This window comes from Trichosurus vulpecula, chromosome 5 (genome assembly GCF_011100635.1).
Source record: "Trichosurus vulpecula isolate mTriVul1 chromosome 5, mTriVul1.pri, whole genome shotgun sequence".
Lineage (NCBI taxonomy): Eukaryota > Metazoa > Chordata > Mammalia > Diprotodontia > Phalangeridae > Trichosurus > Trichosurus vulpecula.
The window spans coordinates 43314462-43329361 of NC_050577.1; the positions used below are offsets into that span (position 1 = coordinate 43314462).

The following is a 14900-nucleotide window of genomic DNA, read 5'->3' on the forward strand; positions in this document are numbered from 1 at the left end:
GCAAGCAACTGGGAGTTACAGCTGACATGAAAACAGGTGACATTCAGATAATGTGTTGATGGTTTTGCTGACTTTTTTTTCTTTCTCTTTAAAAAAAGTTGGAATGAGGGATTCCTTTCTGGGGGATAAGGAGGGAACGACAGAGGGGAAATCTAGGTGATGTAAAAGGAAAGATAGCAATAAAAATCTATTATCTTAAAAAAAAAATGGATGACACCTTTTCCTTACCCTCAGAGAGCCAGAAACTATTCCCATGCTCTTTTTCTGCCTAGAGGCAACTTGAGGGGGATGAGGGTCCTGTGTGCTACCTGCCCTTTAAGTCCAGGTGTAATACATGTTAGTCATTTTCTTCCACAATCGTCCATTTTTATCTCTTCTCTCTAAAGCTATTAATCTTCTGTGATCTCCGTTAATGACATTTTTATAACGGCTGCATCAGGCTTTGTTTAGGATGTTCTGTGGGGAGGAGTAGCTTGTTTTTGCATGTGACTGACCAATGAATAGTTATCTAATGAGGTGAGATGTAGCTCTCTCATAGATCTAGAGCTGGAAAAGAGCTCAGAAATCACCTAGGCCAAGCTCATTTGACATGAAAACATGGTGGTCCAGGGAGGTTATGTCATTTGCCCATGGTCACACAGGTCAGTGAAAGAGTATCAGGTGTCAGGCACCTATTCAAAGAATCACCATTACTGAATTTCTGTTTTAAATTCTAGAGGTTCTGTTTTCAAATTTTTGCACAGTGGGCTGCTTTGTACACAGTGAGTACTTAGTGGTTGTTGAATTTAGTTCACTTCATCAAGGTATATTTGTAGTGAATAAGATGTTAAAAATCAGAGCTGAATCTTCATTGGAGAGTTTTAAAAACATCCAGTAGAAATATATAATAATATATATTTTCTCGAATCCTATTAATGGGCCAGGCAAACACTGCAAGCACAGACTAGCAAAAGCAGATTTAATTTCAGCAAATCCTTATCTTGGTTCTCCGCTTTGCTTTCATCATATCCTCATCGGCATGGCACTAGAAGAATTTCACTGGACAATCTGGCTACCCTACTGGGAGGCAGAAACATACACAGAAACTACAAGAAGCCTCGCAATGTGGCAAACTTTTTAATATTCTGTCTTGCAACTTAGAAACTTTAAAATGCTCAACCCATACAAGGAAAAAGAACAGACCTAGTATTGAAATCTTTCACTAATGTTGGGGACAACACACACAAATACTGATAAAGCTAAACTCTGGGTCACATGATCATAGATTTAGAGCTGGAAGAGATTCAAAGATCCAACAACATCATTTTGGAATTGAGGAAACCAGGGGTCAAGAGGTAGAAGCGATTGATGTAAGGTCACGCAGGTAGTAAGCAGAGGGCTAGGATTTAAACCCAGCTGACTCAGGTCCCCAGATTCCAAACTTATCCTTCTTTACACTGGACAAGCAGCAACAGACCACATGGGCGATGCTTACCCTCATATGTAAAATCTACTTGGAAAACAGAATTTTTCTCCATTTTTTCCTTCACATATCACTGTTTCTTCCTACTTAGGAATGCTATTCAATTTCCCACTGACTTTCCAAAGAAATCGAAATGCTTACCTGTGCTTGACCATTTTTTGTGCATTGCAAAAATGGCTCATGAATCTTGCATAGAACAGATGCATCACTGCATGCTCCTTTCCTCCGATGTAGAGATCCACAGGCATCCAGTAATCGGCCATGGCTTTGTTAAAGGGGCTAGAAGGAAGGGGCAGAAAAGCACACAAGTGACCCCACTATGCGCTCATCAGGCAGGTGTAACTCTTGGGTTCTAGACAGGGAAGTGTAACTTTATCTGAATATCCTTGAAATAAATTATATCAAGGAATGACAACTATGTTGTTCTTTTAACCATATTTTTTTTCCTGGGTAATTAATCATTTTATTAATAATGCTAGCATTTTATTAATAAGAGGAACGGTCACTTAGCCATCTCTCATTCTCATCATATTTTAAAGTGGAATGATTGAATTTTAACCAGCGTAACAGACCACCTAAACTTTAAATGACAATATTCCCTTTCTAGGCTTGGACGTGTGATATCATCAGGGTATGGCATTTCCAGTGTGCAAAATTCCTCCAGTAATTCAGAGGTGCGACCTGTCTACGCTTCCTTTTCAGATCATCATGGGTTTTACAGCTCAATGTCTTAGGGAGGTGCCTTACAGATTCTAAGGCCCCTCTAGCTGGTATGTCATGTTGCCCCTCATGATACAAAAGGGTGTCATATGAAATGATGGTGAGAAGAGGTTCACCAAAAAGTCTTGGGAAAAGCTATTTCAAATATCCAGGTGCATCACTTGATCTGCTCAATTTCCTCATTTACAAAGTAAGTGGTGCATGCGTGTGCATGTGTGTGTGCGTGTAGGAATTTAGGTCCTTTTCAGCTGTGCCCTCTGAAGGAACATGACCAAGACGGTAAAAGACCTAGTCTAGATCATGCTAGCAAAGATAAGATTTGGAGATTGGCGGTGTTTGATGACTGTCTCCACATAGTAGAAGGCCGTCTTATAGAGGAGGGATCAGACTAGTTCTCTTTGGCCCTAGGAGGTGAAAGCGGGATTAACAGGTGGATGGTGCAGAAGCATACCTCAGCTCAGTGTAAGGAAAAGCTTCCTAACAACCAGAGGTGCCCAAAAGTGCAATGGACTGCCCCAGGACTAAGGTAGGGGGCTCTCCTTCCCTAGATGTCCTCCCAGAGAGGCCTGGTGACCACTAGCCGAGTGTGCTGTAGGTGGGAGGGGGGTGGGCAGATATGGATCAGGCATATGCTGTACTAGATGGCCTCGAGGTCCTTTCCCATTCTGGGATCATACACTGATTTTTATAGTAATCTTCAGTTTTTATCACTGTTACTGGATAATTGAGGCTTTGAGAGTTTCTACCATTAGAGGGCAATGTGGTTTTTATAACAGAGAAATGCAGAGGTATTAAAAAAAACCCTAAAACATTGGACATTTCAAATCTGAATTTCAGTCTCATACTAAAGGACTGCTATGAAAATTATTAGCCTGTGTGTTGCCTACTGAATATAATTGTGCCTTTTCAGGGTGAACTGTCAAAAGATAATTTGATGACTGAGCCTCCTTTTACTAGGTCTACTCTAACGGATCTGGGACTTCATTGATCTGGATATCCCTTTGACAACGCAGTCTGCAAGACATCCTGCTGGCCTATTGAGGGCAACCACTGTCCACACGCTCTCATCAATTCACCATAGGGGGTTCATCCAATGAGCCTGGGGCCTGCTTCCATTGCTGTGACACTGAGAGGATACTGGGGAACACTCAGCCTGTCTTACTGTCACCTCCCCCCACTCCCCCTCCATCACATTCTTTTTAGATTTGCAGTCATGCAACATGGCCGGCAGAAGCTGGACATTAAAGGGATGGGCTTTTGTTTATGGGAGAAGTTTGTGGTAATTAAAGGAGATTTACTCCCATGGGCAGGGGTGGGAATTGTGTGGCCTTCTAAATCCTTAGGTGTGGCCTTTTGACTGAATCCAAATTTTATCTTCATCCGTCCATCCATCCTTCAGTCTATCCTTACTCATACAGATGGGAGGAGCTTTCTAGATTTTTCATATGACTAGACATAATCACCTGGGCAACAGATATTTTCTATCTGTCTGGTTTTTCCTACATAGAACATCAGAGCAGATTTTCTGGAGGGGCTATGAATCTGGTCCAAGAGGCTCCATTCTGAGGATTGATGTGACCAGTGCAACTGGCATCCACAGGAGCTCATCATCTCTAGGGGCGGTAGGGGTTATCCTTCATACTTCTGATATACGGTTGGAAGAGAGCCTACAAGATGGAGTTTTGCTCTACTTAAATGCTTTTATCACACTAGGAACTTGTATTTATTACATCTTTTGGTCAGTTGTGTGATGATAGAGATGAGGTCTATTGTGAAACATCAGCTGTGAGAGTCTGTTTATTCTCTCTTAACACCTTCACTAGGGATGCCCTTGTTGTGTAGGTAGATTATTCTCATAAAAATATCATATAGATAAGAAAGGAAGTATGTAGGTTGGTGGTTGTTGAGGAACTCTTCGTTGCCTATACTCAGCATTAGTAACATCCAGGCCTTTTCCTACGCCTTTGGCAGCTTCCCTTCTTTCAGAAACCCGGGAAATTCAAGCTCTAATCAAAGTTGTAGTACTTCTAGCACACGTCTCTGCTTGGTCCACTTGGGTCCAATCCAACTCTTCTTCTCATCTCTGTTGTCTTTGGTGCCATTTCTGCCCCTTCTGGGAGCCCACCTGGGACTGTGATGTTAGAGTCCAAAGGTGGATCCTTGATGGTGAAAATATTTGCTGTAAAATCATCTTTGCAGATTTCCCCCGCGTTTTTCTCCTGTTTGTTGTCCTTTCATTTTCGTTCTTAAATGCCCTCAGATTGATGATTTTGCTTAGGTGGGTTTAGTACCAAGCCTTCCTTGAATTGTTTTACCTTCTGATTATCAATTTCTCTCTTTTATGAGTGTGTGTGTGTGTGTGTGTGTGTGTGTGTGAAGGTCTGGATCTGTGATTTACCTGATAAAGGAAACTACCCAGGGAGGAAACTCCTCCTCCGAGTGTAGATCAGAACCTGAGATCAAACAAGGTTGACACGGACCGTGTTGGTTGGTTTAATTTGGAAGTTCTTACTGAATTTTCTGTACAACTTCTCCGCCGATTTGTCTTCTACAACGAATGTTAATATATAGGGTGCAATGACTCTGACGGTCACCTTTTTGCAAACACTGTATCAGGAGACATGTCTCAGGAGATGGTGTTTTCTGTGCCTTTAGGCGCAAAATAAAACAGATTCTGCCAGCTCCGTTATTTACTCTCCAAAGAGAGTTGAGCCGAGCTTCCAATTAGCTGCACTCTTCACTTTCTTCACTGAGAATGTCGAGACAGTCATGATTCACTTCCTTTAGCACAGGGGCTTCTAGCCATTTTTGTGTCAAGGGAAAGGACCTGCAACGTCATTGGTCTGGGGAACTCCTGGGAGGAAATTTCCTCTCCCAGCACACATCAGCACCTGTTCCTCAGCTTCTGGTCACAGCCATCATCTGTCAGAGCCAGGACCTGAACCCAGGCCTTCCTGGTGTCAGAAGAGGTCACTTCTCTCTCCACCATGCCAAGCTACTTCTCTAGAGGGTAAAATATTAGCTCGTAAAGTCTCTGATTCATCATTTACTTCACGGTAAACTACTAGCACTTTAAATTACAAGGAGAAACAAATAAAAATTTGAAATATAAAACATGAAGGGGAACAAAACATCGGAAGAGCCCTCCAGAAATGGAAAAAAAAAAGATGGGTAAAGGATGACTAAGGAGATAAAGAGCAGGGCATGCCCAAGGTGACGCAGACCTTCTCTCCTTCTGCCCACCAATTCTTTGGTACCAGACTCACTGTTTCCTACCAATCCGAGGCCTAATAAATCACTTTGCAGAGCACATTCCACACATTTTCAGAGACAACCCAAGCACTCCCAGGAATGACTGTGATTTGTAGCTTGTTCCCTGTGGATTCTGGCAGGCTGGCACTCAGATGCAAGAGGCCTACATGCCTATGCTAGCTCCACAGTCCTTCTGATCAAATTAATTGCTGCCTCTTTGTCTCGAAAATGAGTTAGAAATATTCAGCAAATTATTGATCAGCTGCCTGGTAATGGAAGATCAGCGATTTAATTTGGGTAATACTTTTGGAATGCTTCTGGAAGAAAAAAAATATCCTCAGGAAATTTGCTTTAATCAGGGTTTGACGGAGCCCTTTCAAGGGTCTAATCAAGAACTATGCTCATGTTAACGTAGAACACAGACTAACCAGCAAAGAAGCCAGGCCCATATTTCCCACCAAGAGAGATGATTATTAAATAAGAAATGATTTCCCCCAAATTTCCCCTGCCTAGACCATCTTATCTAGGTGGATGGAGTTGTTGCTCTACCCAACAATAAAAACCTTACAAAGAGATTCTAGTCTGGCCCATTGTGCTCTGCTTAGGCTTCGGTAGGGGCAGATCCTTAGTCTAGATTCCCCAAGGCTTGGGGTGGTCTGGGAGCAAGATTGATCAGTCATGTCCTCCAGCCCCTCATTAGAATAGGTCCACCTCTCACTATAATATTCATTGTTTTCATTAATTATTAACCAATCAGAGTTGATTGCCACCCTCAGAAACACCCATTCTTTAAAGGGCATATAAACATTGAGTGGGTTCCATGATGGGTCTTTGGCATTCGAAAGTGTAGTGACCCCTTTGATTAATTATACACTAGCATGATTAATAAAATGATTAATTACCCAGAAACTATGTCTCTTGACCTTTTTATACATCACACCATCACTTTAATATAGTCAATAATATTCATAATGATGTTTCTCCACTGAATAAGGCTAGAGGTTTTTTCCTATTAGTCAGTGCTGAGAAGCACCTCCAAGGATGAGGACCAAAGGTGAGGTGTCATATGTGTCATGGTGGAGCACAACTGGTCTTGAACTAAATACAGGGACAGCAGAAATGAAGGTTGCCCAGGGAATGGCAGAATCCTGGGATCAGAAGAAACCTCAGCTAATGTGAACTGTCTCATGCCTGAGGCCTGGAAAGATGAAGTGACTTATCTGAGTCACAGAGTAAATAAAAAAGAAGACCCAGACCTTTTGGCTCCCAGTGCAGCACTCTGGTATGACATTCTTGCATTGTGGTGTGAGGAAGCAGAAAAGGAAGGGGGTCTTCTTCATGGAAGTATGCTTCTTTTGCAAATAACAGAGAGAGGGGACTATTCCTGCTATTTTGGGTTGGGGACAGAGAATCTGAACCTACACCACTAGAAGAGAAGCACGTAAGTACCAGGCAAAGGTATGGAGGTGGGAGAGGAGATGATGGGCACAACTGAGGCTTTAGGCAAACCTGGGAGAACTGAGTGCTATCATCTCATCGCTCATTTTCACTCTTTTCAGTAAAGAATGGCCAAATGGCCCATCTGTGGGAGCCAGGGAGTTTTACCTGTGAGTATTCTGCGGGTCAGTGTATCTGAAGTAATACCACGCTGAATCAACAAATGTATCCATGGTGTCAGTCTCTCTTGTGGCTGTACCTTTGCACCTGGAAAGACATAAGGCTAGGGGTCAGAACTTTTCCACTGGCTTTTGAAAAAATAAATACTCCTCATTGCTTTTTAACCCTTCGGCTCTAGCAACGACTACCAGGGAATTCCCGGCTATAGGAGTTTGTTGGGAGATATGTCTCTGAGGGAAATCTAGTTTCCCACCAGTAAGTGCTTTTAAGGATACTTTTAACACACAATCAACATTAAAACCATCTTTTATTTTGGGGAATAATCAAATATAGGCAATATTTTTAGAGATAATCTGAAGATAAAGGTTATTTTACATTCACTATTAATGTGTTTATTACATAAATTCGAATGAACACTCTATAATGCCCTTTTCAAAACAATTGATATACATTGTTTTACATCACCTCCATATCCCACTATATTCCCACCTTCTACCCCTTCCAGAAAGCCATATAATGCTCTGTTTATATGATGGATAAAAGTTTGGAAGAGTATAAAATTTTCCAAGTTAAAAAAGGTAGGGGCCAGCCTGAGTTGACAGTATTTTGTCTCAAGATAATATGTGCACTGTTCAAAAGTACCCATCTGGTACACTGACAGCAGATACATTGACAGAATTCCCAAACTCTCAGATAGTTAAAGGATGTTCTCAGAAGGAAGACAGCTCTGCAGCTGCTTTTCAGCAGCCTACCCACCTGTCCAAGAGCCTTGTCTAACCTACAATGCCTTCTGGCCCCTGGTGACTTTTAGAGACTGGCAGCCCTGAAATTGTCTTCCAAGTTTCTGGATATCTTTTGGCAGCTATGACTGATGCTGGTCAGGCCCATGGGAGATGCTCTATTGTCACCTGACTAATGTCCCATCCATCCCAATGGATGAGTGTGCTTTTCTCAGAGTATTTAATGCTACAGCCTGTCCTTATTTCAATGCTTTAGGACCCAGGATTTGCTTAATTTGGGCATTCCCTTCACGTTGCTGACTTCTTGGTTGCCTTGGTTTGTGTAATAACACTGTCTGGCATCTTTTCTGTTCTTCTAGAATCCTCCCCCCTTTTGAGAAAACTTAAAAGTCAATACCTGAGTCTTTAAAATGATATTGGCCACAGTGCTGAGTTCCTCACTAGATACCGGTCAGGTCTTCTTGCCCTCCCCAACTTCATCTTCTTAACTGGTATTTATACTGCTTTATAGAGCGCATCAGTGAGTATAAATGTGGTAGCCCCACTGCCGTTAATGATGAAAAAGATGGCCATGGAAAGGTCTGGTTTTTTTTTAATATGCATCAGTTATGCTCCAAGTTTTATCTATAATAGCAGCTGGGATGAACTGGTTCAGTTAGTTCTCAGGCTAAGCTTCCCCTGGGTTCATTTTCCCCTCTACTGCTTTCTCCATTGTCGGTTACCCCCTATAGCTTGGGAGGCAGAGTGGTGTAAGAGAAAGAACACTGGGTTTAGAGTTGAGGGGCTTCACTTAAAACCCTAGCCCGGCCACTTACCACCTATGTGACTGGGTATAAAACAAGGGGATTAAAAGCCCTAAATTTATGATTTTGTGATTTTTTAAAATCTCATACCTCTATAATGGTTTAAAAATTAGTTTTTATTATAAACTGGAATTGTCCTTGGCTGTCATATCAGATTGGGCAAGGAGAGTGGCAACTGCATACTGGCTAAGGTAGTTTCTGGGTTTTGCTGATTTTTGGAGGGCCTTTTTGTGGTAGCAGTTAAACTTCTCTAGGAAACAATGATGATCAGAGCAATGTACTCCTATTCACATTTTCAGAATTGAGTTCGTTAGAGAGGTGATGTTATATGAAGTGTTTTCTGATCATCTTTACGCTTTCTTCTAATTCGCCATTGCTTTTGATCTTGGCTCAGGTCTTTGCTAGACAATGATATAACTGTATTTATAGCTGATTTCAAAACAACTCCTATATTGGCAGCTAGTTGTTTCCAATCTATTAAACTGATTTTACTTTTAGTGATTTTGAAGTGCCTGACATGCCCAGTGCTTCCTGACTTTCTTCTTGGAGAAAGTATTCATGATATAAAGGAGTGAGCCTTTTGAGTAATACATAAGCATTATAGGGAGTATATCTTATTATCCCCATCTCCCCACATTACAGATGAGAAATCTGAGGCTCAGGGGCATTCAGTGGTTTGCCCAGGGTAAATGAATGTCAAAGCTGGGATTTAAATCTAGGTCTCTCGCCTAGTCCAGGCTTCTGTCCATGGTACCATTTTCGTTAGAAGGAGGACTATGAACTGGTGCACTTGCCCAGGAGAGGGTACTGAAGTTTTCAGATATTAGGCCAAGTCATTTTATATCCTCTGTTTTCAATTACTGAAGAAACCCTGAAAGACACACTGTTCCCGTTCCCATCTGGTATGATTATGGAAAAAAGGAATGGCATTAACGCAGAGGGAAGATGGCAAGCACCGACAGTAGCCATTTGGTTAAAATATACTCTGATTGAAAGAAACATGTTGCTGCTTACCTGGGGCAGGAACAGTTTATCCACTCTGAGGCTGTGGCCAAGGGGGAGGCTCCCTTGCCCGTGATGGACGTGATGTTGGGTAGAGTCACAGGCAAGTCTTCCAAAGGCACAGGGACAGTTCCACAGGACTGGCAGTGAATCACAGGGATTGGTGTGCCCCAGTAACGCTGGCGAGATACCAGCCAGTCTTTTAGCTTGTTACTTGTTATCTCTCCACCTACTCCGCTAGTTCTGGCTTTCTGGGTCAGGGCTTCGAAGGCTGCTTGCCTAGTCATGCCTGTGAACTGAGGAAAGGAAAAGAAATCCTATTTTTCTATGGATAAGTACACAATACCCATCATTCCTCTTTCCACCTGTCTTTTTCCAAGGGCCCTCTCCACTGAAGTTTTAAAAATATACTAATGTTTCTCTTGTTGTTCAAAGAGGCATGTGAACATTGTCATATTGCTTGCATAGTGCCTGGAAGATATTAAGTGCTCAAAAAAATGCCGGTTCACTGATTGATGGGCTGGCAATGATGTCTCCTGCCAGATGGATCAATGGTGTTGATGGCCGACACCTCTACTGAATGTTCTCATACAGAGAACAAGACGCAACTATAGCTGTAAAGACCATCCCTCCCCGAGCAGATCATCAGGAAAGAATCTGAAGCTAGGTCCACAGAAGAGTGAATTAAGATTGGGAGGCCCAATCAGTTTACCACAAATAAATGTCACCAGTTTTTTGGAAAGTAAGATGATTGACTAGGAGTAAAGAAATGACACCTTCCTTCACAGCTGATGTGTTTCAAAGAGCTTAGTGAACCACAAAAATGGTTCGATGAACATGGCTCATGACTTCCCTGAACTGTGGAAGTAACAGAAGAGCAAAGCAAAATGTGAAAATTTACTTCTACAAAACAATTCCAATAATACAAAACACTCGATAGGGACTTTGTTAGCTGGTGAATTGCTAATAAATTGGGGAAAAAAATTTTATTAACAATAAAAACAGCTAAAAATAGCTAGCATTTATAATATAGCACTTTAAGGTTTGCAAAGGACTTTATAAATATGATCTCATTTTACACTCACAAGAACCTAGGAGGTGGGTTCTATGATGACCCCAGTTTTACAGATGGGGAAACAGAGGCAAAGAGCAGTGAAGTGGCTTGCCCAGGGTCACACAGTGAGTGTCTGAGGCTGGATGTGGAGTCAGGTCTTCTTGACTCCAGGTCCAACATTCTATCTACGGCATCACTTAATTTGCTACATCATAGAAGCAGTAACTATGTCACTATGAAACATTAGCTTTGTTGTTGTTAACAACTTAAATTTGATAGCAATTTACTGCGTGTTCCTGTTGGGGTGAGCTTAGTGTGAATAGGTGGCTTGCCCAAACAGGTTTTCTGACTCCCAGGGCAGAGTTTTTCTCTCCACTGGCTATACTGCCACCTTACAAAAACAAAACAAACCAGAAACAAAAAGCCCAGATATTTAGAAGAGGAACCTTCCAAACTGACGAGTTAATCCTCATCATTTCAGAAGCAGCAGGATGTGACAGGTGCAGTGTCAGATTTGGAGTCATCAGGCCTGCATCTGATTCCAACTTCACTTTCTAGCTGACTCAGTATCCTCACCTGTAAATGAGGGCTTAGGTTAGATGGCCCCTCAGGTCTCTGAGCTCTACATTTATGATTCTATAATCTGGAATAAATACGAGTCATCTCGCCCACTGTCACCCACCTCCATTTCTAAAGTACTCTTCAAAGCACTTTCAAATCCATTATCTCTTTTGATCCTCATAACAACCCTGTGAGACAGGCAGAGTGGGTGCTATCATATCCATTTTACAGATGTGGAAACCAAGGACCAGAGAAGTTAGGAAATGTGTATCATAATAACATCAAGGAAACTGGGAGTTGGAAAGTAATCTAGGGATTACCTAGTCTAACCTCTACATTTAATGAAATAATCCTTTTGGCTTTTTATATCTGTTCCGTAGCCTAAGTGGCAACTGTGTATTTTAAAATATAACTCCCTCTGGAAAAGTCTAAATATAGTTATTTCTCAGACACCCATCTTTAGGAAGGACATTATCTGTGCATTTCTAAAACCTTATTTTGATCAGCAGTTTCAATTCTGTTTTCCCCTTTAGGGTTTTGCTTATATACACCTTGACGTTACTGAGAACACACTGAAAATTTCATCACTATGAGAGCACTGAGCAAGCACAGGCTAAAAACAGAGGCTCTGTGTGATTCAGAGGGCAATGATCCAGTGATATGGGGAGAAAATATAAAAACTGGAGGTGTAAACTATGGCAAATAACTACCTTTTTTGAAAGGAGAAAGCCTGGCCCTTCCTCTAGTTGTAGCCGTTTTAAATTCTTTCCCCATTTGGGATCACGTGTTTTCAGGACAATTGAAAATGGTGGCTTCAGCTCAAATCCCACCATATTTACCCACCTTTAAATCCTACTTGCCCTAGGCTGCTGTGGATGGGAGGAAGCAAGGGGAACACTAGAAGGAAGTGCCTGGATTCTGGGGCAGCTCAGCCCCTTGGGAGTTCTGTGGCCATGGGCAAACCTGAGCCCTGTTTCCTAGGTAAGCAGGCAATCTTGAAAGCAGCCCTTTTATTTAAGTAGTCTATTTCCTTCCCATCTCCTAGGTTATGGTTATAAAGCTGAGGAATATGTTGTTAGCTTTTCAGGTTAAGGAAAAAAAAGACAGACTTTAAGCTGAAGGGTACTACTGCATCTAGAAAGAGTACAGGTACCCCCATCTATATTTCTTTTTTGGGAAAAACAAATAGGTTTAACTTTAATCCAAAAGACAATACTATAAAGTAAAATGTCTTGTACATTTGGACCTATGGGACTCTTAGGTTCATATACACAAAGAGGAATAGGGACTAGACTTGGGATTTCCCATATGAGGAAACTTCATCCACCAGTGCTGGTTAGCACTTTCTCTAGAGTCTTGGAGAGTTGCCCAGGGCACTGAGAAGTGATGTGATTTGATTGGGATGACACAGCCAGCCAGTGTCAAAGGTGAGATCTGAACTCCAGTTTTCCTGGCTCCATGGCCAGCCTTCCATCAGCTCCATCTGCTGCCTTTGCTATTTTCAAAGAAATGGCAAGGAAAAGGGGAAAAAAAAAGAAGAAGAGGAAAGGGAAAGGGCAAAAAAGGAAAGAAAAAAAGGAAAGGAAATCACTGACCTCAGCAGAGTTGATGAGTTTTTCAGTGCCATCTGGCAAGGTTTCAATTACGTCTGTGAAAGGGAGACCCAGATTTTGGGCTATTTTGGCATCTTCTGAGCTAGTGGCAGGAATTCCTATCCAAAAAGGGAAAACAAGCAACAGTTTCCATGACAGAATACTTTAGAGGCTCTGTTCCACTCTTTACTTACTCCCTGGGGACAAACAGCTTTGCATTAGAGACGGGTCTTTGTTCACCAGTCTCCTGAAATCTCTTGGCAATTGACATTGACAATCAGTATAGGGTAACCTGCTCACAAACAGGAGGCCGATGCCTGCATTTCAAACCATTGCTGGGATAATGCTCTCACTATGGAGGCTGAGGGGCAGCAGCCTGGCCTTTCCCAGAAACATCGTCTTCTAAGCTGACATTTATCCCTAAACTCACGCACGCTTCCTTGTGGAAAGGGGGTTTCTAAAACCAATCATTCATGCCATAGGGCATTATCCTAATATTTTGAGGCTCTAGCTTTATAACTATCTATAAAAAACAAATTTTGATAGCTATCAATGAAGCCAGGTCAAATGCCAAAATCGTATTTGCTGAGGTATTTCTGGGTGTATTAGTCAATTTTGTAGCAGTGAGGAAAGTGTGTAAGGATCTTCACTTCTGGAAGAAACTGAGTCCTATAGCATACAAATTTTTATCATGTGATAAGAGTGGTTCTACTTAAGCAAGAACATTGTTCTAGTGTGATTATCTACCAATGGGTCAACTTTAAACATCCTGAAGGTGGTCCTGACTTTTATAACCTAGAGGTGTGGACACTCCAGAATTCTCCAGCACCATCCCAGAGCTCTCTTAATTCTCCACCAAAATCCCCCTTTCTCCTATGCCCCTCTCCCAATTTAAGCTAGGTGGGGACTCAGGTATAAGCACCTAAAGGCCCCCAATCAATCAACCAACCAACCAACCAAGGGGCATTCCTATGTTTAATCTAGTTAATTACAATTAATGGAAAAAAATGCACTAAAGGAGTATTTGGATAATTGGACAGTTTTCAGAAAAAGCACTTAAAATTTATGTTTGGCAATATTTGTATTAGGGAAGAGGCAAAAGCTAAAATTTAAGAATGAGTAGAATTAAATGTGAAGGAAGCATTTTGGCTCTAAAATCAAAAGATGATAGATTTAGAGCTGAAAGGGATCATCAAAGGCCACCTACTCCAACCCTCTCATTTTAAAAGAGGTTAAGTGAATTGTCCAGGGTCATAAGGATAGGTACGATAAGATACAGGACTTGAATTCAGGTCTTCTGACTCCAGAGTTGGCTTTTTCCACTCTACCACAGAACATCCTTTAGGAACCATTGGAGCAAGACTTAAAGATGAGACTGGTTTACAAATAGGTGGCTGCCTACGTGGTATAATTTCAGGGATCCTGCGGAGGTTCTAGTTTCAACCTCTCAGCCCCAAAATGTCACTTTTACCCAAAAGCTATAGTATTTGAAATTCTGTCATTAGAAATTCACTCCTTTGGTTATTTCCCCTAGTTCTCTTCTTTTAAAATACAAAAAACCCTAGGGAAAGTTAACATAGTAAACTGATTTTTTACACAAAGGGATTATGGTTTGTGAGATGCTTCCCTTCTGAGAAGTAGGCCTGGGCACAGACACCAGAAATAAACCTGCTCAATCTCACAATTTTGCCGAGGGCTGGCTCTGATGAAAAATCAGAAAGTCTCAGTGAGGGAGACAATTTGCAACAGCCTTGTCTGTTACGCTCCCAGGAAATGATTCTTCTACCACTGTACAGGAAACTTTAAGAAATGGCACTCCAATCACCATTTTTTGACATTTGTTTGCCTCTACATTTGATACAAAGCATACATTTAGGGTGTAATACATGAAGAATCTGGGGTAGGAGAAAGACAAAAAAAATATGACTGAAATGATACCAAGAAGGTTGTTTTTGATTCGGCATTTCTGCATTTTTATCACAGATACAAAACAATTGTAAGAGCAACAAGAAGTATTATAGCAGCAATTACTGGAAAAACTACGTTATTAAGGGAGAGACCAGCTGAGGCATCATGCGGGGAAAACATGCTGGTAAT

At 41.6% G+C, this 14900-nt stretch overlaps 1 protein-coding gene across 1 annotated transcript in view; it reads right to left on the reverse strand.

The window, feature by feature from the left end:
• The window catches only part of LARS2 (leucyl-tRNA synthetase 2, mitochondrial), a 176645-nt gene that overhangs the window by 37149 nt on the left and 124596 nt on the right, over positions 1–14900 (reverse strand). The window contains exons 12-15 of the mRNA XM_036762051.1: positions 12807–12922; positions 9609–9892; positions 7040–7138; positions 1604–1741 (exon numbers count right to left, since the gene is read on the reverse strand). Coding sequence (XP_036617946.1) covers positions 1604–1741; positions 7040–7138; positions 9609–9892; positions 12807–12922 — 637 coding nt within the window. The remainder of the gene's footprint in view (positions 1–1603; positions 1742–7039; positions 7139–9608; positions 9893–12806; positions 12923–14900) is intronic.